This window comes from Drosophila suzukii, chromosome 2L, assembly GCF_043229965.1.
Source record: "Drosophila suzukii chromosome 2L, CBGP_Dsuzu_IsoJpt1.0, whole genome shotgun sequence".
Lineage (NCBI taxonomy): Eukaryota > Metazoa > Arthropoda > Insecta > Diptera > Drosophilidae > Drosophila > Drosophila suzukii.
In genome coordinates, this window is record NC_092080.1 from 3638398 (window position 1) to 3661921 (window position 23524).

A 23524-nucleotide genomic window follows, 5' to 3' on the forward strand; every position below is an offset into this window, starting at 1 on the left:
TAATAAGAAGTAATGGTAATAAAACACAAAAATTATGATTATTTCGGAAAACTATTATCTTTTTGTCAAATATAATTAGTATTTTTTGAGTTTCAAAATAAAACTCATTAGGATTACGGTTCCTGATATTTTTTAAAATGTTTGTTTAGGTTATCATAACATTTTTCAATATTTCTTGGAACAATCAATACATATTTAAAGAAGTAGAACACTTCCGATCAGTGCAGAGCTTACAAAGTCCGAACCAATTTATCTCTTCAGCTTCCTAAAAGGGATCTATTGGGGCCACTGGGTCATATCCGACTTGCACGTACCCTAAGACAAAAGAACTCTTTCCCAAATAGAGCGAGGCCTTGATAGTAGTCCTATCAATACATATTTCAAAAAGCTGTGGCCTCAAAACCTATAACGAAGCACGAATTTCGTAAGGTTCTATTTTGGTGTTTCTGCGTTTAAATAATAGAACGCTAGGCATGACAAGCTTGGACTCTTGTTCAGTAGTTCTAACAGGAAATAGTCAGCCATATCCGTCTTATCAGTTCCACATATGCTATATACTAAATGAAAAAGCCTTAACCTAATCAAAGCGCGACAAACAAACAAGCATCGAATTGTATTGGAACCACTATATGGAGTTGAGTATTAAGACTAAAGTATACCCGGTAGATGGATATTTCATATAAAGTACTGCTCTTAAGGAAATGGAACCAAAAATGGTATTATATTCGGTCATCATTAGAAAGATTATCATAAATCAGAGGCATGTCGTAGTTCTTAGTATCAATCGTTTTGAAAACTGGTAAATCTATTTGTAATAATTTATTTATTATTTTTTAATTAGCGGTGGGAAAAAAACTAAAGCTAAAACTGCATACACTTTGTTTTGATTGTCATATGTCCTATGCAACTCGACTTTCTGTGTGGGCTTGTAAGACTAAAAACTAATATTCCCCTGCAGAAACAGAGAACCAGAATGGGAAATAGATTTTTATGCTTAAAAACGGGCAGCTTTGATTCGGTTAGCGGGCTCTGCTCCTCATTTCCTCGTTTCAAGGCGTCAAAGTGCTAAATTCAGAGCCATTCCATAAAGGCATAACCATAGCCATAGCCATAGGAACATCTACATCCAAACCCACATCCATCCGGGCCTGTCTGTCCCTGGCCTGTGCCTGCGACTACGACTGCGAGTACTGCACCCATACCATCTCAGTTCGCATTTGCAGTGGTATTGGTACCCGATCTCAGCCGAGTGGAGGCGATCGTGCCGAGCGAGCGGGCGAAGAATTCGAATTTCTTTGGTGGGGCTCGTGTTTAGTAACACTTCGAACGCTTGACGATCTCCACATGTGGGGAGTGTGCTGCGCCCGACGATCGCAGCAAATCAGCGTTTTCTGTTAGTTTCCCACAGTAGTTCGTAAATCAATTCTTTAATATTTAATTCGTCGATGTCGGTTTTTTAAACATATTTTAAAAATCGAAAATTGCTAAAAATGTTTTAACCTTATGTTTATTTCGTTGGCAGTTTCGTGTGTGTTTTGACCGAGAGAGAGTGGGAGAGAGGGACGAATAGACAGAGAGATCGCCAGAGTGAGACTTAAACAATTTGCGGATAGGACCAAAGGACCCATCGAAGATGTTACCCAGAGATCTACGGCATCTCTCGGGTTTGCTGGGCGCCGTTTACCTCTTGGGCAGCCTGGTGTCCCTGACCGTAGCGGATGGAAAGGTAAGTGAAATCTAATGGGTTCAATCCCTGTAATCCTTGAAAGAGTTAAAATAATAACAGATGATATAGGGCTAATATATACTTATTATGATGTAAAGCTGCAAATTTGTGAAACTAATTAATAATTAATAAATTATTAGTTTCAAAATTATGCCAAGTTTAGATTATACAAAGTGATTCTCAAACGGTATATAGTTTAACATTTATGGTATTCAAAGTGATTCTCAAACTGTGCCAGCTAATTTTCTTAATCCATTCTTTAAATGATTTCCTCAAGAGATTTAGCCAATATTTTGTGAATCAGCTTGCAAAAAAGAAACTACCAACCCTACAAATGCTTTTAAAACTGTATTTACCGATTTCGCCTGCACTTAGTATCAGCCATAAACAACTGAAATTAGGTCAGCTCTTAATCATCACAGCTATTGTTATTGTTCTTCTGCAATATTGCACTCTTTTTGATTCATACACGCTTCCGGCATTAAAACATCGCGTAGTTGCAACTCTTTGGATTCGAGCGATAATCTTATAGGACTGTCCCTGGTTCTTGGGGTTCAATGGAATCCAGCAGCCAGCCGCAATGGATTATGTCATTGAATTATTTTGGCAAGAGGTGAATAGGTTGGTGGCGATAAGGCCGATTGATAACCCCCCAATCTTTTAATTTAGAGGACACGACATTTTGGCATACCCATTAGGACTCGCCATTGAACGTTTCCGGCTAGCAATTAAAATTTAATTTTATAACTATGAGATTAATGGTAAAATCACATTGATTAAATGCTTTGAACCCATTTCTAAAATAAGACAATGACATCTTGGTTTCTTGTAGATAATACTTTTAAATAAGAATAATCAATCAGCTTTTGTGGCAATTTTATTCAGACTTGCAAATTAAACCTAAATCTAATTAAGTTTGTTATCATGGTTATTATAATAAGGTACGTTTAGGGTGGAAAGAATAATTTGTAAATATGTAATATCATGTGGGTTTTATAATCAACATTATTTTGTATTTTAACGTTTATAAATGTAAAAATTTTGTTCTTAAGATTAGCACACTGCTGCCCAACTGGCAGCTTAATCTAATCGGTTTTTACAATAATAATACAATAATTAGTCTAAGGGTTACTTAGGGCAAGAAGTAATTTCGTGATTTTTTGATAATAATATTAAGGGTGGTAATGTTGCTAGCTCAAAATCCGATATCAACGTTATAATTTTAACTTTACTAAACGTCGCTTGCGAATGCCCCAAAAACTATGCACCATTTTTTTAAACACCGAATTTCCCACTGAAGGCATTTTGTAAACTATATTCAAAGGGCTTTCTTTGATTTTGGTTTAAAAATATTTCGAAAGGGTGGTTGAAAAATGGAGCACATTGCGTCGGCACCTAGTTTTTGATGGCATTCAAGGCTTATCAGGCTGAGACTAGAATTAATTAGACCTATTGCTATGTTGGCGGCATTGACGCCATTGATAGCATGTTTCGCTGATTGCGACATGGATTCCTAGACTTGAATTTAGAAAAATAGAACTGAAACAAGTGTCGCCAGCAGGCTCAGAGGCTATCGGCTTGGTCTGACTTTCGTAGCTATAATAGAGCACAATTTCTGTGTTGGTTTGTCGGATTTTGCACTCGATTCGTTGGGATCTGTCCCTCGTTGCTCACGTGTTTGGCATCATAAGTGTGCAGCTCGTTTGACGACTTTGGTAATTCGACTCCCAGCTCTTTTCGCACTCGGTTACGTGGTCAATGCCATGGGCTTGGGACCCAACCCTAACTCCCCGATTCCGAGTGAGAGCTGCCAGGTCTTGTGGGTTGCAAGATCTGGAAGATCCGCAAACCGCAAAGCGCTAACAGACTTGACTTCGTTTTGCTACCGTTGCTCGAGTTACCCTCACTAAAAAAGGGGGTTATCTTTTTACCAATGTATTTAAAGACCATAATAACTTGATTATATTTAGTTAATCCGAATTAAAGGGGGAATTACAATTCTCGCGAAAATTAGCCTGGCGATAAGAAAATGAAAAATACATTGTATGTTATAATAGCATTTTTAACATACTATATAAACCAATCATAAAACTGCACTATCAACAAATTTTCTTTCTTTCAATACTTGAATGAAATCATTAGAGTTCCTGTAATACATAGTACGCTTATGATTAGTAATGACTTATTCATACTTCCTCTTTCTCATAGTAATAGATTTAAAATGTATGTATGTATGTAATTTAGTTTTGGTTAGCAGGGCTTAAAAAAATTAGCCACTAAAAAACTTTTTTAGAAGCAATTTCTTTTTAGAAAAATTCCATAAAACCTAAATTAAAAAAAACAACTTTTAATGTCGTGAAAACTGACATGTTTTGATTATTTTAAAAAATTTAATTATTTCCCAGAATTATTAAAGGGTGTTCATTCAAGCATCAAAGGTTTTGAAATCGTTCTAAGCAGTTAACTGCATTTAAGCAGTGCCCCTCAAACTGTTTACCCAATGGGTTTTGCAACCAGTTTGGCGCTACTTTAAATTAACCGTACAAATGATTTCCTTTTCCGTTATGCGAAAGAGAGCCGAGTCGATCACTTAAGAGCAGCTTCGATCGAAGAGAGGAAGAGCGAGAGGAGAGATGAACTCATCGAATGCAGCTGAGACTTTCCATGAATGAATTTTGATAAATGGTCTTTATCAGTCGCTCCTCCCACTCCCCCACTTTGCTCCTCTCGTCCCCCCTTCTCTTTTCCCCTGCACTTGCTTTGCTATAAATACACATATGTGAGCAAGTGTGCTATTGTGTGTGTGTTCGATTCCGACAATTAGCAGCTCAAGTGATCGGTGAAGGGTTCTCTTAGAGAATCACTGGAATGGGATTCCAGGGGTTACGAGGGGGTCTAAGAGGGGGGGCCTATAAAGGGAGGCGGCAATCTTTTGACGTTCTGCACCATTTCAAATTGGAATTGAAAGTTCTTGGTGTTTGTTGTTGCTTCTGCGGCGGCTGCTTCTGCTGTATAAGGTCTTAGAAACTCCAATTCTACACTTTAAAAACAGATTACAACTTGGAAAAAAATAAAAATTGATTCTAGAAGTTATAGACTAGGCATAGTAGAACTCATTTCGAAATATATTGCATAGAAAGGTTTAGTTTTTTCAATATTTCAATTATTTGTAGGCATGAAACAGCATTAGTTTCTGAAAACATCGTCTTAAAACCATCATAATTCAAATCTTAAAATGTTTTAAGGATTTAAAAAAACAGTAAATGCAATTAAAAAAAAAAAAATCAGTGTTAGTTTTTATATTATCGTCTTAAAATGAAAGCCGACTTTTCAATAAGCACAAGTTCTACATTTTGTAAGATGTTGACTTTGAGTATTACATTTAAAAATGATGTTATTAAAAAAAATCAATACCTGGATTGGTATTAGAACTGTACATTTATTTTTTGACCATATCTATATATTTATACTTTTCCAATACAGTGATATTTTTTGTAGTGCTTCAATTCCTTTGGGTTTTTGTTTATGCCCCGATCCTGGTCCGAACTGACCCGATGCTGGCATAAATCACTGACCACCGCCGGCCAGACAGAGCGGGGCCAAATGGGTATGGAAATGAAATGGGTATCGAAGTTCTGAGATGGGGATGGGTATGGGTATGGGGGATCCAACTGGAGACCGCCCAAGAAAAGCAACAACCCGGACAACAATGATCATCATCTCATTGTTGGACTCCTTGTGGAAGTTTATTTGCGTGCTTGAGTAGAATTGTTTGGCGAGTTGCATTTCAATTTGACTCAATTATTTATTTATCTGCAACTGAATGCGGAAATTATGCGAAGTCTTTGTGTATGTGGGATAGTTTGCGATATGGACAGCATGTCGTATGAGTGATATGTGGGGAGGGGCCACTTAGTAGCTGCCTCTGTGTAATGAATTTCGTAAATTGAAACGATTATTTATGAGAGCCAGTGTGGTAGGAGCTCGTGAAATTGGGTTATCAGTCATCTGTCTCATAACTGCAGCTCGTTGTTCTCTTTTTCGCCTTATCAGCTCCGACTGGCTTATGAAATTGATATACATCAGAGCATCTAAAATTCTATACATATATTTAGACACCGTATATGGTATAGATGTCCGCTGCTGAGATTCCATTTCAGACGGCAAACATCTAGCGTCATGGTTAAAAATAAATTTGCCTTAATTTGCTTGGTTAACTTTTGAAAGTTTTGATTGTCTGAATTATTTGCTGGTCATTTAGATGGTTAACCCATGGGTAAATGATTTTAAAACGATCTATAACTGAGTGAACTTTAATTGGGTACTGATATCAAGCGAGAAATAAACCTTTAGGGATAGGTATGCTTTTTCATCATTACATCTTTATATCTATAAGCGTAAACTCAAACCCCGGAGGAATTTTAAAACTTAGGTGTACGCCCTATTTTTGTAAAAATTATGCTTATATTTTGTTAATACTAAATTTACCTTGATAAAATAAGTTACTAGTTAAAACTGTATTTATAAATAAAATGTTGAAGTTACTCTTACTTAAGGAATTTAAAGTGAGAACTATTCAAGTACATTGTTCTTAAATTGAGAATATTCGTTCTTAAGAACCGTGTAAGTACATTTTAGAATCAATGATCTCAATATCAGAAGAAAATGGTGAGAGGAGATAAGGTAAATTTAGCTTACTTAACAGATTTTGTGTACTACTGACTGGACTAATAGTTTAGTTGTTAAGATAAACAATGTACGTAACGCCATTTTAACTTGATTCAATCACGTTGAAAATATTTTCCACTTCAAAAATGTCGTTCCATTCTTAAAAACATTTTTAACTCAGATAAGAATGTCAGAATACTCTCTGTGTATCAAGAATTACTAAAAGAGTGCTTTGATCCTTTGGTAAAGAGCACCATAAAATGTTTATAGATGCCATGATGACCAGTTTTATTGATTAATTTAGAAATCAGTATTCCAGGACAGGTGCTGAGGGAATTTAATCATTTGGCGCTTCCTTATCGCCACTTTATTGGCGATCGTTGCGAATATTCAGTTGTGACAGCCCGCTGTCCATCAATTTCAATGTTAATTTGAGTGCACCGCAATTAGTTATCATCTGTCAGACTTGTGTCCAAACAATTATGCGCGATGATGCCGTAACCGGGCACTTAAATAGGCCCAACTGCGTTTTCTTATTATTTTTTTAGTTTTTTTAATTTTTTTGCACACTTGCGAAGTGCGTGGGTGTTCTCCATGTGGCAGTGGCAGTGCAGATTTCCCTGTATCTTTTCTTTTTTATACTTTTTCTACATGTTATGATGTCAAGCCGGAGCAAAATGATGTCATGCTGCAAGTGCGCCCGTCCAGATGTGCATCCATTATATTATGCTCCATATGAGTGTGAGTGGGTTTGCTTTTTCATGTCAATCACACGCTGCTCATATGTTGGCCCATATATGATTTTAATACTGCTACCCTGTAGTTGTGCCCCAAATGGGGGGTTGTTCTGACTCATGCGTTGCCATGAATATGGTACTTTTGTGATCTCAACTAGGTTGTCTGGTCAATAAAGCACTTTTATGGATTGTAAGCTACCACAAGCTGTTTGAAGTTATTACTTGGCTGTATATATAGGAGTATAACTATAAAAAAACTTACATTTTCTTTGATATTCTTAATGAAAATAGTAAAGACTGATTTTTTTAATGGTTTAGATACAGGAAAATGTTTTTAGACCCTTAAAAAAAATTAGTATAATAATATCTATACTGTTACTTAAAATCAAATACTGTTTAAAATTTAATTTTTTAAATTTAAAGTGTGCTTTAACAAGTTATTGTCATTTTTATAATAAGAAGATATTGCTTGGTATTTCTGGGTCTTTACAATAAGTTCGACCCCAGCCTTTCATTGTTGCATGTAGTTTTCTAAACGTTTATGATGCACATTTTACAACAGATTTGTTGTTGTTGCTCCTGCTGGTGCAAAATTCCCACTCCATTTCATGGGGCATATAAATATGAAAATGAAAACGCGGTTGATTGATGGCGCGTGTTGTCCGACATGACGAATTGGGTCAATTGTGACGCACCAAAGGATCCCCGATGATTGTATCTGCATCTTAGTATGAATCTAGGGGAAAATATTCCATAGATTGCAGTTAAAGTTTGGCTTCAAAATAACATATGTGGGGGAGCTCTTCCTTTATTTTCAAAGCTTTATGGATTAAAGCAATATAATATTTTAAGTTATTAAATCTGAGGTGCAAATATAAAATATAGGGCTTGCTTCTTTTATACTAAAAAGATTGGATATGTTCTGTGAGCTATTCAGTGATCAAGTTTAAGCTAAAATGTTTTTATATGACCTTTTATCAGCTGGCTTATCACAGAAGGATCTTCGTTTATAAAGAGGATTTCCGTTAAAGATCTTAACTAAATTTGGTTCTGGTTTCATAATATTATAAATATATATTATGGTTATTATGAATGATTATCTAAAATATTTTTGTTTTTAGAGTATCTTCTCATAATCCTACTGTCCCTTGGCAACAAAGAACTCACATTGATGTCTTGGTGTCTGCAACAGATAACCCCTTTGTCCACTGCTTGGAATTCAAGAAAGCATATGAAAAAGTGACATTTGATTATTTGTAATATATGCATATGTGTGAAATATAATTTAATGCCAAATTTAAATGTATTAATTAATGCCGCTCTCTCGTCTTGGAAATGTGTCCAGTCTTATCAGCTGTGATTTATATGCGACATTCTGATAATTATAATTATTTTTTTTGTATGCCACATCCGGGCGCACCAGGCCACCAACTTGAGACCCAGATTACCAGACGCCTCTCTTCCATCTCTCTCTTTTTTTTTAGTAAGGCCATCTCTTTCCACCGAGTGGTTCCATCTCTTTCGAAGACATTTCGCTGCGCTTTGCATTCCCTGAATAATTGCAGTCCGTCTTGTGGGTCGCCAGAGTTTTGGGTAGTATCGCTTACAGTTCAGCGGAAAGACGAAAAGTTAGCACCCGAGGACTGTCATCAGATACTGAGGACCCCAGTGTTAAGATATCCAGATATCCAGAACGTGTCGGGCCAATAAACTTGCTTTCTCAGATGCATAACGCTTAGGCGAAGAAGAATGCCCCGCTCATTAGTTCTATATCTTTCCGCCCGGCAAGCGATTAGCGTGGGTGGGTGTGCCCAATTGTCGCGCCAGAGATGCATGATATACCAGATACAACAGGTCTCGGCTTTGGATCCGTGTGCGGAGGCCTCGGGCTGACCTTAAACCATGCATTTGGCTTGGCTGGACGAGCGAGCGGGACGGAATATCGGCAACTGGGACAATTGGCTTTAACATGTGTAAATGCGCTTAAGTGCGCGCCACTGACACACTATCGCATCTGAACCTACATATATAGTCCACCGATTTTGTCAGACTTTCGCTTAGTTGCACTCACAGTGGCGCAACAGGTTGAATTCTTAAGGGGTCAAGGCCGAAGATGAATATTTTTAAATATTTTCAAGATTTTTTTTTTAGGGTCTTATAAGTTAATGTTAATAATTAGCTTAGAACTACATATGATCTTTTAGAACTTAAAATGTTTTGAAGTTTTAAAGAACTTATGGTTTACTTTAAGTGTAAGGAATAGATCTCATAGTTTTAAAAACCTTAAACATTTTATTTAAGATCCTACAATGATCTTAAGATCAAAATCATATGGTACATTTATTTGATAGTACTTTAGGTGATAGGGATGGATATGATATTTTCAAATATTGTAAAGAATCTTAAGATCAAAATCATATGGTACATTTATTTGATAGTACTTCAGGTGATAGGGATGTTTATGATATTTTCAAATATTATAAAGAATTTATTTAAAATCCTACAATTAGGGTTACAATTTATTGAAAGTACTGTAACAATTTGATCCAACTAGTATTATCTTAGTTCCAAAAAGTCCGATCTAAACAATGGTTCCTTACAGGGGGATACCCAACACCTGCTGAACTGTTTTCCCCCAGACACGCGTACTCATTCAGGAATTTTATTATTAATTTTGCGAATATTCCCAGCCCCGTCCCTCCTTTGCTGACATCGGCGGAATCGAGTGAATATTATTATAACACTTGTATGTGAAAGAAGGCACAGTGCAACAGCCATCGCCATCGCCATCGAAATCCCCCATTTCGAGTGGTTTCTCCCCTCGACGACGCCACTTAGTGGTGCGTTTTCTGGCTGTCTGGCTGTGGTGCCATTGCCATCCAAAAAAAAAAAGAAAACCAAATAAAAGTGGCCCATATATGGACGGGGTATATATCATATACATATGTAGTATATGTGCAGTTGCAGTGTCAAGTTCAAGGAAATTGCAGTGCTGTCACTTTTGAACGTGTTACCGCAACAATTTCCACAGTTTGACATACACATAATCCCCACATATATTTCTTATTTTTTGTTATCCGAGGAGAATTCCTTAAGTTTCAGATTTGGCAATTGATTGAATGAAATTCGATGGTGTCTCCTTTGAATATATACCATTTTTTTCTTGGTTTCTTTTGCAGCCTTTTCGATTGAAAGAATGTGCGGTGTGAAACGAAAGACTTGAATGAAACCAAGAAATGATCGAAAGTTCCCATTGAAATAGATGGGATGGCACATTATAATAGCCGAACTTTGTAATATGTTGGCTAGCGGTTCGAATGTTTCTCACAGTATGCTTCTCATTTCCAGAAATCGAGTGCAATCGCTTCTTGTGCACCTGCACCCCCGATTTCTTGATTTTATTTTGGTATCTGCATTTTCTCGGATTTTTCATTTGTTCGCTGCCGGTGAAGAAAAATGGAAAAACGAACAACATCTTTTGGTTCACCGCAATGAAAAGTCTTATTTTAATTTTCCTAGTTTTCAGCTTTCAGTTTTTTTTCGCTTTCTTCTTGTTTACCTTTAAACGTTCTCGTTTCGGGATTTGGTGATGTGAATATTTAGTTAACAGATGGTTTGATCTCCTGCGAGCAGATTTACTTCTGGGAACTCATCTGTTGAGGATGTTCCGGGGCTTTGAACTCTGCCCGATGTCGCTTGCACCTGCTCCATTAGTCACCCGTAGTCCATGGATGTTTGTAAATCCGAAACAGAATTTGCCAAACATTTGACACTAATTCCTCCAGGCAGCAAACAATAAAACACACAAAATTTAATATGCAAAAAATTAAAGATTTCGAGCAAAGAATCTCGAAACATGCGTGCAACATGTGTGCAGTTTTTTCTTTTTATTTTATTTTTAAATTGTTTTTTGGAGGAACTGTCAGAGGAAAACTTGAACGAGCACTGAAATTTCGTTTAATGGAGGCGGGGGGGGGCCTATAAATTCGGACTTTTAACCAACATGAAATTATGTCAATTCTATAAATACGGGGCGAAACTAAGGATGTTTATCTGCTGACATCAATGAGGAAGCCGCAAGAAATGCGCCAATAAATAGGTGTTCTTCTTCAACTTCAACCTACCTCAAATGTATGGGATTTCAAAGCGATTTCCCAATTTGAAATATTCCAGATAATCGCTTTTTACGAATTGCACTTGTTGTTTATAAATAAATGCACATTAAATGGGTTAAAAATGCGCTGTGCCTGTGGAGAAGAACAGGGGGTTCTAAAATTTCCAACATTTACCCCTCCCCTCGAATTTCTCACATTTTCAACTTCAGTGAGCGTGTTCTATGCAGTCGCTCAATTGACTGGGCAAAAGTAAACGTACTCATATAGAAGATTATCTCATTGCAAACGGAAACTGTGCAATTAAAGCTGCGAACTGCAGCTGAAAAATGTTGCAGCTCTACTTATTATTGTTGATTTTCTGGCTAATCCCGCCGGGCTGGGATTTCGTTTGCCTTATGTTTTGGAAAGGAATTACAAAAAACCATCGAGCATGAGACTCTTGAGTCGAAGGTCAGTTCGTTAGGAAGAAAATCATGTCATTTGATAAAGAATTTTCAAAAGGGAGGATTTTAGAATTATATAAAATTATTACCTTTATACATTCCTTTATGTCAATATAATAACATTAAAAATGGCTATAAGTTTTTATAAGTTTTATGTTTTAATATGTATATTGTTATTATTAATGATAATTATCAATTTTAAGGCAAATCTCAAAATAAAGTTGAAGAAATGCGTATATAGTTACCTTAAAATTGAAAAGATTTTGGTATAGAATACTTTGAGATTAGAGAAATTGCTCTTAGCCAATAAAAGGAACTGTTATACATCTATAAAATTTAAAAATTAATTTTTCCTAGTGCGTGTGATGCTGAGTAAATAGAACATAATGGCACAACGAACATAAAACGAATTGATTCTGACATCTTCGATTACCCAAACGGGACTTCCAATCAGGGGCAATCAAGACCAGTTCTATATTCCTTGGTATACTCTATTAGTTCCACCGACTGACTGGAAAATGTTTTTTATCTATATTCCAGATTTGCAACACGACGATATGCGACTGCAAGGGCATCAAGGGACGACAAGGTGCCCCAGGACCCATTGGCAGGGCCGGCTTGGAAGGTCCTATGGGAGATGACGGACCATTCGGACCACCTGGCCCCATCGGCGAGAAAGGAGATGTCGGCGAGTACGGCGAGCAAGGCGAAAAGGGACATCGCGTAAGATATAACCCGTTCTGTATATTCCTAAATGATCTCTTATGACTAACAAATATATTTGCAGGGAGACATCGGAACTAAAGGTGAAAAGGGCTTCCCTGGAATAATGGTGAGTTATTTGTACGATATGACGTGAATTACAGAATTAGATCTGTTGAAACATTATAATTTAAACAGTTTTCCCCACATATTTATACAAATTTGTAAATACCTTTAAGGCAATATTATTATGTTACCTTAAAAAAGTATGTAGTAGGGATTAATGGTTTTAAATTTGGAAACATTTTTTCCATTCCATTAAGGTTTTAACTAGGTTCCTTATAAAAAAGTGTTCGACAATATTGTAATATCATCCTATAGCTTGAAAAAAGCGTCGCTAAAAAGAATAAAGCCTAACATATGTTCAAATATTTAAGCCATGAAATACAAACTCGTATTTGGAGAATTGCAAAAACCCACACTTGTAACCTAAAAATCTCTTAATCTATAAAATACCAATATTATATTATATTATCCCAACCATCTAGGGACCAAGCGGCGAGCCGGGCACCCAAGGACCACGCGGAATCGATGGCTGCGACGGAAGGCCTGGCGAGCAGGGAACGGTTGGAGCGCCTGGTGTGAACGGAGGCCGTGGTCCTCCCGGAAAGCCTGGCCAACAGGGTCCTCCCGGAGAGGCCGGCGAAGGCGGCATCAATTCCAAGGGCACCAAAGGCAATCGGGGTGATCCAGGAGCCCCCGGCTCCAGGGGTCCACCCGGATTTGATGGCGATCGCGGCAGCAAAGGAGACACCGGTTTCGCCGGCCAGACGGGAGAGAAGGGAGACCCGGGATTCCAGGGACCCAAGGGCGACACTGGCAACATAAACACACTTCCCTACATCCTCGAAGGTCCACCAGGACAGAAGGGTGAACCAGGAGACAGCCTGACCCCAGCCCTGAAGGCCACCGATGAGGGAATGAAGGGCTACAAGGGATTCATTGGACCCATTGGTGACCCGGGACCAGATGGACCCACCGGCGAGCAGGGTCCCGTGGGACGCAATGGACTGCCCGGTGCCTTTGGCGAACAGGGAGCCCCCGGAGAACGCGGAAAGCCCGGCAAGGATGGAGTGGCCGGTCCGGATGGCGAGAAGGGTGTGAAAGGTGCACCCGGATGGACCGGCTTGGATGGAGTGCCTGGCAGCAAGGGAGAGCGGGGAGAAGATGGCTTCGACGGCATGCCCGGTGTTCAGGGAAACGCAGGTCCACCAGGTATTTACGATCCCAGTCTGAGTGAATCACTGCCGGGACCCATTGGACCGCAGGGAGACATTGGCGCGCCAGGAGATCGAGGACCACCCGGTCAGCCGGGCAAGCCAGGACGTCGCGGACCCATCGGTCTGGCTGGCCAATCCGGAGATCCCGGCTTGGGCGGCAATCGTGGTCCACCCGGACGCAGTGAGCGAGGTGATAGCGGTGACTATGGCCGAATGGGCCCATTGGGACCCCAAGGTCCTACGGGCGAGGCAGGCCTTCCGGGCCGATATGGACTACACGGTGATCCCGGCCAGAATCTGGAGGGTCCCAAGGGCGAGGCTGGTCTCAATGGACTGCCCGGCAAGGATGGCTATCGCGGTGAGCGCGGCGAGGTCGGTCTGCCCGGTGACAAGGGTCTGCCCGGCGAGGGTTACAACATCGTTGGTCCTCCTGGCTCCCAGGGACCACCTGGATTCCGCGGACGTCCCGGTGACGATGGTCGCAACGGATTGAGTGGCCTGCCCGGAGACAAGGGTCTGCGCGGTGACGACTGCCCCATCTGCAATGCTGGACCCCGAGGACCACGTGGTCAGGAGGGTGACACCGGCTATCCTGGACGTCATGGCAGCCGCGGCGAGCGAGGCCTCCTGGGACCACGTGGCGAGAGGGGATTGCCTGGAAACCCCGGAAGGGCTGGTCACCGAGGTCTTCCCGGCACGGCTGGTATTCCCGGTGAGCCGGGTAAGATTGGAGCACCTGGTGCCAAGGGAGCAGTGCTCACAGTCGGCGCACTCGTCAAGGGAGAACAAGGTGACGATGGCGACAGTGGACGTCGTGGAGAACAGGGATTGGAGGGAGAGAAGGGACTATTTGGTCGTGTTGGCGATCAGGGTGAACGCGGAGAGCCTGGACAGCGTGGCGACTTTGGTGATACTGGATTCCCGGGTCGCGATGGCCTAGCTGGACGCGATGGAAAGAACGGCATTGCTGGAATCAACGCCTCCAAGCCCAAGATCTACTTGACCGGCGAGCCGGGCTTCAATGGACGCAAGGGAGAGCGCGGTGACGACGGAGACACTGGTTTCAAGGGCGTCAAGGGTGAGCCCCATCCCGGCGAGATCTACGACAACCGAGGAGATGAAGGCGAAGATGGCTATCCCGGTCTGCCCGGTGACCAGGGACCAAAGGGCGAGCGCGGCGATGATGGACGCAAGGGAGATGTGGGTGACCGTGGTCTGATTGGCCTGTCCTATCCCGGACCCCTTGGTGCCAAGGGCTATCCCGGCCCAACAGGCGACTATGGACCACAGGGAGCTGCCGGTCTGCCCGGCTTGGATGGTGAGCCTGGTCTGGATGGCAACAAGGGATACAAGGGACAGCGCGGTGTGCCCGGCCAAGCGGTGCTCCCGGGAGAGATTGGACTGCCTGGACTTCCGGGCATCAAGGGTCTCCCCGGTGATGTCGGCATACCAGGACTCTATGGACCCTCCGGTCGTCCAGGCCCCAAGGGAGCGAAGGGCGAGCAGGGACCCTATGGCGCACCAGGACAAACAGGTCTGCCCGGCAACAAGGGTCAGCGCGGTGATTACCTAGTTGGACCAGCCGGACCCAAGGGTGAGCCCGGACGCAATGGACGTCAGGCTCCGCACGGCACCAAGGGCCAGAAGGGTGAGGTGGGCCTGCAGGGACAGGATGGACATAACGGCGTAAAGGGCAACATCGGCTTCTCGGGTCGTCGTGGTCTCCTTGGCAGTCCGGGTCTCCAGGGCTACCCTGGCAGCCCTGGCATCGGCGGACTTCCCGGCATGACCGGCGAAATTGGAGAACAGGGAGATATCGGCTACGACGGACGGCAGGGAGACATCGGTCCTCGTGGACCCAACGGCGAGTTCGGACCTAAAGGTGAGCGGTTTTAAAGGTTACCTAACTACCTTCTAGTTTCAACCCGTTAGAAAACCAACAGTTCTTAAATTAAATAGTTTGAACACAAAAAAATAAGATATATATCAATTTGATCTATACAATAATCTTTTTGATAATTAACTCATTAATTTCGGATCCGGCATCCATTTTTTAAGGGTCATATAGTCGATATTATGATATATAACGTTTTTTGTTAGTGAAGTAAATTCTTCGCTGTGTGTTTTAACCAACTAAAACTGTTAAATTATGGTATGGTAACATGTGTTGTCTTGTTTTTACCGTACTCACAAATCTGTTTATCAGAAATATGGCTATTTTAACTTCTGTGCTTATAATTCCCAACTGGTACTAGTACAGTTATACCCGCCAATATTCAATAATATTCACACTTGTAATTTAAACGATACTTACATTACTTTGTTAAAAAATAGATAGTTATCATTCAGAAGAAATTGGTACCTTCTTAAATTTGTTGTCGGTTAAAATATGTTAGTTAGATTAGTTATACTGCAGTTCCTTTGTCTTGGTTAATTTCAACCACTACTTTTCTTTGATTCCGCTTTATTTCAGGTCTCTCTGGTGATGATGGTCCGGATGGCTATCCCGGAACTAACGGATTCCCAGGACCCAAGGGCGAGCCAGGATCTCCCGGATTTCCCGGTCGTGTGGGACCCAAGGGCGTGGCCGCCTACAGCGGCATCAAGGGTGATGACGGAGAAGCCGGATTGACAGGACCAATTGGTTACCGTGGAGCCCCCGGACAGAAGGGTCAGCGGGGACCCACTGGTGATTCGCCCGTGGCCTTCGATGGACCAGCTGGCCGGAAGGGAGAGCCAGGCAGTCCTGGACTCAATGGAATCAACGGTCGCTACGGACTGAAGGGCCAGCGTGGTGATCGCGGTCTGGCTGGCCAAAAGGGTCAGCAAGGTGTGACTGGAGCCCAGGGAGTGGCCGGCTATCGCGGACGCAATGGAGCTCATGGCCTCAAGGGCGCCACTGGCGAGGTGGGACCCGATGGACCCAAAGGTGTCCAGGGTGAAGCGGGCGCAGTTGGTTTCGATGGACGTCCAGGTCAGATCGGTGACCAGGGACCTCGCGGACTTGTTGGACTGCAAGGAGAACAAGGTCTGCAGGGCGACGAAGGAGAAATGGGATTCCCAGGTCGCATTCTGAATGTGGAGGATCGTGAAATCTATCGCGGTCTCACTGGAGATCGAGGTCTTCAGGGTGAGCGTGGCGCCAAGGGTGAAAGAGGACAAATTGGATTCATCGGAGCTTTGGGAGCCAAGGGCGAACAGGGCGACATTGGCTTCCCAGGATTGGCTGGCTTCGATGGAGCTGCTGGAGTCAAGGGCTTCCAGGGCGACAAGGGACCCCGAGGACCAGCGGGCTACACCGGAGTGGCGGAGAAGGGAGACGAAGGTGATGCTGGACTCGATGGACGCTTGGGTCGTCCAGGACGACAGGGCCAGAAGGGAGCGCCCGGACCACCAGGAGAGAATGGTGCGCACGGCATGATTGGACACCGTGGACCCGAGATCGTGGGCCCACCTGGACCACGCGGCGATATTGGCTTCCCCGGAACACCTGGACACAATGGACGACACGGATTGATTGGGCCCAAGGGAGAGCAGGGAGACATTGGTCGCCAGGGAGAGAGGGGTGAGTCCGGATATGCCATTGTGGGCAGGCAGGGAGACTTCGGAGATGTCGGCTACCAGGGTGAGACGGGCTGGACTGGTGCCAAGGGCGAGCAAGGCTTCCCCGGACGTCCGGGGCAAAATGGAAGGGTGGGTCCCGCTGGACCTCGAGGACCCACTGGCGACGCCGGCTGGAACGGAATCGATGGCATGGACGGACTTCCCGGCCCCAAGGGTCAGCCGGGCGTGACATTCCCCTACTCCTCCGTTCGTCCAGGAGACCGTGGTGAGCCTGGTCTGCCTGGTTTCCGGGGCGAGCCCGGCGACATGGGAGAGCCTGGATTCCAGGGATTGGTGGGACTTCGCGGTGTGACCGGATATCGTGGTGACCAGGGCGAAGTGGGCTACACTGGAGCCGATGGACAGAAGGGACCACGTGGTGACAAGGGTTTCATCGGTTTGACCGGACTTCCTGGTCTCCAGGGTCTTCCCGGACCGCAAGGTGACGCAGCGCCCGCTCCGCCGGCGCCCAAGAGCCGTGGCTTCATCTTCGCCCGCCACTCGCAGTCCGTCCAGGTGCCACAGTGCCCGGCCAACACGAATCTGCTGTGGGAGGGCTACTCCCTGTCTGGCAACATAGGCTCCGCCAGGGCTGTGGGTCAGGACCTGGGTCAGTCCGGCTCCTGCATGCAGAGGTTCACCACGATGCCCTACATGATGTGCGATTTGCTGAACGTGTGCCACTATGCCCAGAACAACGACGACAGTCTGTGGCTGTCCACCGCCGAGCCCATGCCGATGACCATGACACCCATCGAGGGCAGGGACGTCGAGAAGTACATCTCGCGGTAAGGAATATATTGCAGCTGACTCCGACTTAAGCAACCACTTCTGACGATTATCCTGTCTCGTTTTCAGTTGCGCGGTGTGCGAGACCAAGACCAGGGTCATTGCCCTGCACTCGCAGTCCATGTCCATCCCGGACTGCCCCGGCGGCTGGGAGGAGATGTGGAACGGCTTCAGTTACTTCATGGTATGTTCTTCAAGATTAGTTTTTAGGACCAGCATTTTCTAGGATCCTTTCAATTATTTTAAAAGTAAGAAATATGTTTTCAAAAATTAGTCGGGGTAACCAAATTTATTCGCAGGAATATCTTTTTAAGTGGAGGAAGTTTCTGGGACACTTTAAAAAGCGTTTTATTTCTTAAATCTTAAACTTAAAAAAAATTAATATCGGGGTCACCAAAGTTGTTGAAACTAGCTACGGTTCGCAGTAACAAAGGATTTCAGGACACATACAACTACCTTTTTTTAACCTTTAAAAAAGTTTGTGCATGTCGGTTAGAAAAGCGTAACAAGGAATGAAAACGTTGGGGTCACCAAAGTCTTACACTTTTTCTCTGCACCGCTGTAAAGTCCTTTAAAGTAAAGAAGGCCAATTATTTTAAAAATCAGTATTTTGTAAAGAACTTAAATAATTTCAGTGAAAATCGGGGTCACCGTCATTCCATTTTTCAGTTTTATAGTAAAGTCTGTTTTGGGACATTTGAAACTTTATCCTAAGCCCGCCGTAACCTCATTTGCAGACCACCTTGGACAACGTTGGAGGCGTTGGACAGAACCTCGTCTCCCCGGGCTCCTGTCTGGAGGAGTTCCGCGCCCAGCCGGTGATCGAGTGCCATGGCCACGGACGTTGCAACTACTACGATGCAATTGCCTCCTTCTGGTTGACCGTGATCGAGGAGCAGGATCAGTTCGTGCAGCCAACCCAGAGGACGCTCAAGGCCGATCAAACCAGCAAGATCAGCAGGTGGGTACCCAAGCTGAGTTGGTGTAGTCCCTTACCTCTATACCATATATCTTGTATTATTTTCCAGGTGCACGGTTTGTCGTCGTCGTGGTGAAACCCTTATTCCCCGTAATACAGGCACCTATGACTATAGGTCATCCTGGTCATCTGACAGTGCTTCAAGGCCTAGCTCGCAGTCCAGTACTGGATCATCATCAGGAAGATCTGGCTGGTCCTCTGGCAGCAATGCAGGTTCCCCATCGGGATCCAGCTGGTCTTCGGGTTCTTCCGCTGGAAGATCCAATCCAGGATCTAACTCAGGCTGGTCTTCTGGCTCCCCCGCTGGAGGTTCCAATCCGGGATCTAACTCAGGCTGGTCTTCCGGCTCCCCCGCTGGAGGTTCCAATCCGGGATCTAACTCAGGCTGGTCTTCCGGCTCCCCCGCTGGAGGTTCCATTCCGGGATCTAGCTCTAGCTGGTCTTCGGGCTCCCCTGGACGTGCCAGTCCTGGATCTAGCTGGTCTTCCGGCTCTCCGGGAGCTTCCAATCCGGGATCTTACTCTAGCTGGTCTTCCGGCTCCCCTGCAGGATCGAATCCGGGATCTGGCTCAGGCTGGTCCGCCGGCTCCACCGGACGTGCCAGTCCTGGATCTAGCTGGTCTTCGGGCTCTCCTGCAGGATCACATCCGGGCTCGGACTCCAACGCTGACTGGAACTCCGGCTCCGCCTGGAGCACAGATCCCCGCAACCCCGCCGCATCGAGGAACCCCTCCTCGACCGCACAACGACAGCCGTACGCGTCGGCCCCATCCAACTACTTGAACGGAAGGTACCAGCAGAGACCGCGCCCGAGCAACCTGCAGACCTACAACGAGTACGGTCGCTATGGGGGCGATTCCCGCCAGTACAACCGACGCCCGCGTGAGGACACCACCGCCCCCTAGGCTGCAGAATTCGCACTAAGTAGCAGTTAAATTTTTGTCTTAAGTCTATTGCTATCCTATCACGATAACGATAACGATCCAAACCAAAACCAAAACTAAAACTAAAACCCAACCCAAAATCACTCAACCGAAGAAACAAGAAAAACTCCAAAGCCCACTGAACAGTGCCATTTTCCGTGGAGATGTAATCTAATTACGTGGACACCCAAAGCTTATAATATATAACACATACCAAAAATTACACATGAAAATTGAGAAAGGGGACGAGAAGAGTAACCACTGCCTCCACTGCAAAGAAAGTAAGTCTTTTGCCTCTGTTGGGATTATTGTAAACGTAACAAAACCAAAAACAAAACCCAGTTTTTTGATAAATAAAATTTACAACACATAAAACCAATGCACACGATATTTTGTTTTATTAAGATTAGGGAAATACATATGTTGTCCATACTAATTTTATCAGCGACCCTGGAGATCTGCAATATTATTTTATTATATTTTTTGAACGTGCATAGCATAGCCAAACTTCTCTAATTCAAAATCCTCTAAGCCAAATATCTGGAAACGATTACTTCATAAAATTAGTTTTTCATTACTTTCTCCAATTTCCCTATATATAATAATGGATATTCATGGTAAATTTTTATAAATAATATTTAACTCGTTTCATTTCCTACGGTTTTCTTTTCTTCAGTTAATATGCACATTATATTTTAACTCCTTTTTTTAATTATATGGGAATTTTAATTAACTTTTAGTGACACCCCTGTACTTTGTACCCCAACTAGTCAAAGAAAGCACTTATATTTCGGTTTTGAAACTGTCGAGCGAATTTATCTTTATTACAATTTGAAAAAGGTTTCACATATCCGTAAATAATTAGTTGCTCCCCCACTAACAATTAATGATACACATACACAGTCCCGTAAAGGCTATGGACAAGGTACATCTTTATGGAGGCAGGCTTCTACTACAGTGTGTGTTCGCTTTTAATCTCGAGATGTACCCCGGTTTCTTTGTCCGATTACGTCATCCTGTCACTCAAAACAGGGAACACATACAGATCACTAAGCATTTGAATACAAGGAATACAAGGAAATAGGTGGTGGCGTACAGTAGGCTAAAGTTGGGGTGAAAACAAAGATACAGCTAAGTAGGTAATATCAGGACAAGAGCTTAAGTTTAAGATAGGTTCAGAGCCGGGAATGGAAATCCTTGCCCGCGGCTGTTTTGGTGTTATCCGACTGCTGTTCCCGCCTCTCCTTCCGATTCCGCCGCTGTTATTATTTAACAAAGTCCGGGTTCTCCTGGACCTTTTCGGTGAACTGCAGATGATTGTCGATGATCTGGAAGAGGACCTCCGGCGAGGGAAAGCGTCCCGTTTGCAGTTTCGACCACACGGGCACATCGTTGAGGGTGATCTCGAAGGCGCCCGACGAGATGAGCTGGCCCTCGAGCATGTTGCCCAGGAAGAAGATCATCATGCAGGCGTAGATCTTGTTCGCCTGCAGGTGGCTCCACCAACTGGGCGTCTCCATTCCGAGGAAGCCGAACGGACTGACCGCACTGACCACCGACACAATGATGATGATCTTGACGGCGAATATTATCTTCGAGAGGTAATAGTTGAGACCCGGCGGATCATAGTTGCCGCCGTTGACCTGGATCTGCGGATACTTGTCGCCCAGCAGGCCCACATAGTCCTCGAAGGCCTTGCGATAGCCGCAGGAGTAGCTGTTCCACATAGGAAGATAAGTTAGTCATTCCCTTATCTATTATGTTAATTGCCCCGCATATTTACTCACCAATAAAGAAAAGTCATTGTCGGCGCTATGTTCTGGCCAAGTTTCGTGGCCGGTATCTCCTTCTCGCCCTCGGCGACCACCAGGGCGTATGCGGCACAGAGGCAGAGCACCAGCAGGGCAATGTTCCTTCCGTTCAGAGCTTCCATTTCGATTTTAGGCCCGATTTTCTAGCTCGAATTTGGAATTCAATATTTCCTCACACTTTTGCTACAGTGTGCGTCGGTGTGAATGGCAAACACCCCTGCCCCTGCACACTGTCTACGGATCGCTGTGAGTGGCACTGATAGGGCTGGCGAATCACAGATGTTTTTGGGGATGTCACTTTCTATTACCATTTAATATTAATAAAATAGCTTTTGTAAGAAATAAAAATAGGTTACAAAAATAAGACAGGTAACTTTGTTCATAAAAATATACAATTGTTAGACCCTGGAAAGTTTCCAGTGGAAACTAATCCCAGGTGTTTAAATATTTCCCTGAAGTTTCCAGAGTTAAACAACTCTTAATTCATTGTATCTAAATATGCTCTTTTATTAGAAATAATAAACAAATTGAATTAATAATTTTTAACGTGGTTTGAAATATTTATCGATAGATTGAATAATTAAATCACCGACTTATATCGATGCCGACACATTATCATTTCTCCCATCTCCGTGTCTGCGTTTCGCTGTGATTGTCGCAGAACTGCACTGAAATTTGCCAAATTGTTTATTATTTTCGGCGAACAAATGCTTGCAACATGGTAAATGTTATGAAAGGAGTGCTGGTGGCGTGGTAAGTGGTCTCTGCTATGTTGGTACACCCCTAAATATCCCGTGTCCTGCAGTGATCCTGCTATGAAACAATTCCTGCTGCACTTGGACGAAAAGCTGGCACTGGGTCGCAAATTCATTATCCAGGATCTGGACGAGAACCATTTGTTTATCTCCACGGACATTGTGGAAGTGCTCCAGGCGCGAGTCGATGACTTAATGGATCGGATAAGCTTCCCGCTGCACGACAAGGACGCTTAAAACAATCACCCCTCAAAAAAACCCCCGAAAAAACTAAAAACCATAAGCAACCATGACGGGTCGCGAATCCAATCGCATCAAGGACGCCGAGAAGAAACGTGTTCTGGATTCCACCGCCCGCCAGAGACGTGCCCGCAAAGCTCTGGAGGCCCTGGAGCAGGACAACTTCCACGATGACCCCCACGCCGACCTGGTCATGTCGAAGAAGCTGCCCAAATTCCAGGACAACCTGAAGACCGGTAAGGAGAAGAAGGGCAAGCGCAAGGGCGCCGAGTACTTCCGGGCCAAGTATCGCAAGAACTTCCAGCAGCTACTCGAGGAGGAAAAGGACAAGCGGCCCAACTACGAGAGCGCCTCCGCCCCGCCTCCTCAAAAGCCTGTCAGGCATTTCTGCGCCGTTTGCGGCAACTTCTCGCTGTACTCGTGCACCGCCTGCGGAACGCGGTACTGCCGCGTCAGGTGCCTTCAAACGCACCAGGACACACGATGCCTCAAGTGGATCGTCTGATAATTGTTGTAAATCAAAGCCTTGAAGTAACTTAAATATATGAAATTTCTAGAAGAAAATACCTCTGTTTCCCTATTTCTACTGAAAAGCTATAATCGCTGTACATATTTTCTACAATTGCATTTTTTTACAAATAAATTTATTATGAAATAGAACGGATTTTTTTAACTTCTTTAAAAGCGGATAGTTCAGGTTCAGGTTCTCCGTTCTTATTATTTTTATAATATCCCTTCAAGTCCTCTGTTCTG

The 23524-nt window shown here is 43.6% G+C and overlaps 4 protein-coding genes across 5 annotated transcripts; 3 read left to right on the top strand and 1 right to left on the bottom strand.

Annotated features, from left to right (window-relative positions):
• The first annotated feature begins 1236 nt into the window (after positions 1-1236).
• On the top strand, positions 1237-20348 carry vkg (Collagen alpha-1(IV) chain viking). Of its 2 annotated transcripts, XM_070999595.1 has the most exons (10): positions 1237-1393; positions 1523-1726; positions 12230-12412; positions 12477-12521; positions 12940-15553; positions 16145-18062; positions 18133-18247; positions 18801-19024; positions 19092-19351; positions 19403-20348. In XM_070999595.1, the coding sequence occupies exons 2-10, from the start codon at positions 1634-1636 to the stop codon at positions 19945-19947; spliced, it is 5997 nt and encodes a 1998-aa protein (XP_070855696.1). In that variant the 5' UTR covers positions 1237-1393; positions 1523-1633; the 3' UTR covers positions 19948-20348. The 2 variants fall into 2 exon arrangements, with proteins under 2 accessions (XP_070855696.1, XP_016942620.4); XM_017087131.4 differs by having other exon boundaries at positions 19092-20348.
• A 400-nt stretch (positions 20349-20748) lies between these two features.
• Positions 20749-21994, bottom strand: SelT (selenoprotein T). The gene is made up of 2 exons (XM_017069947.4): positions 21753-21994; positions 20749-21681 (listed from the first exon to the last, which is right to left on the bottom strand). Exons 1-2 carry the CDS (start codon positions 21896-21898, stop codon positions 21231-21233), a joined length of 597 nt encoding a protein of 198 aa, XP_016925436.3. The 5' UTR covers positions 21899-21994; the 3' UTR covers positions 20749-21230.
• A 396-nt stretch (positions 21995-22390) lies between these two features.
• Positions 22391-23110, top strand: Tfb5 (transcription factor B5). Its single transcript, XM_017071383.4, has 2 exons — positions 22391-22529; positions 22582-23110. Exons 1-2 carry the CDS (start codon positions 22495-22497, stop codon positions 22766-22768), a joined length of 222 nt encoding a protein of 73 aa, XP_016926872.1. The 5' UTR covers positions 22391-22494; the 3' UTR covers positions 22769-23110.
• LOC108007647 (zinc finger HIT domain-containing protein 1) lies at positions 22821-23335 on the top strand. Its single transcript, XM_017071372.4, has one exon. The coding sequence runs from the start codon at positions 22821-22823 to the stop codon at positions 23274-23276; it is 456 nt and encodes a 151-aa protein (XP_016926861.2). The 3' UTR covers positions 23277-23335.
• The last annotated feature ends 189 nt before the right edge of the window (positions 23336-23524 follow it).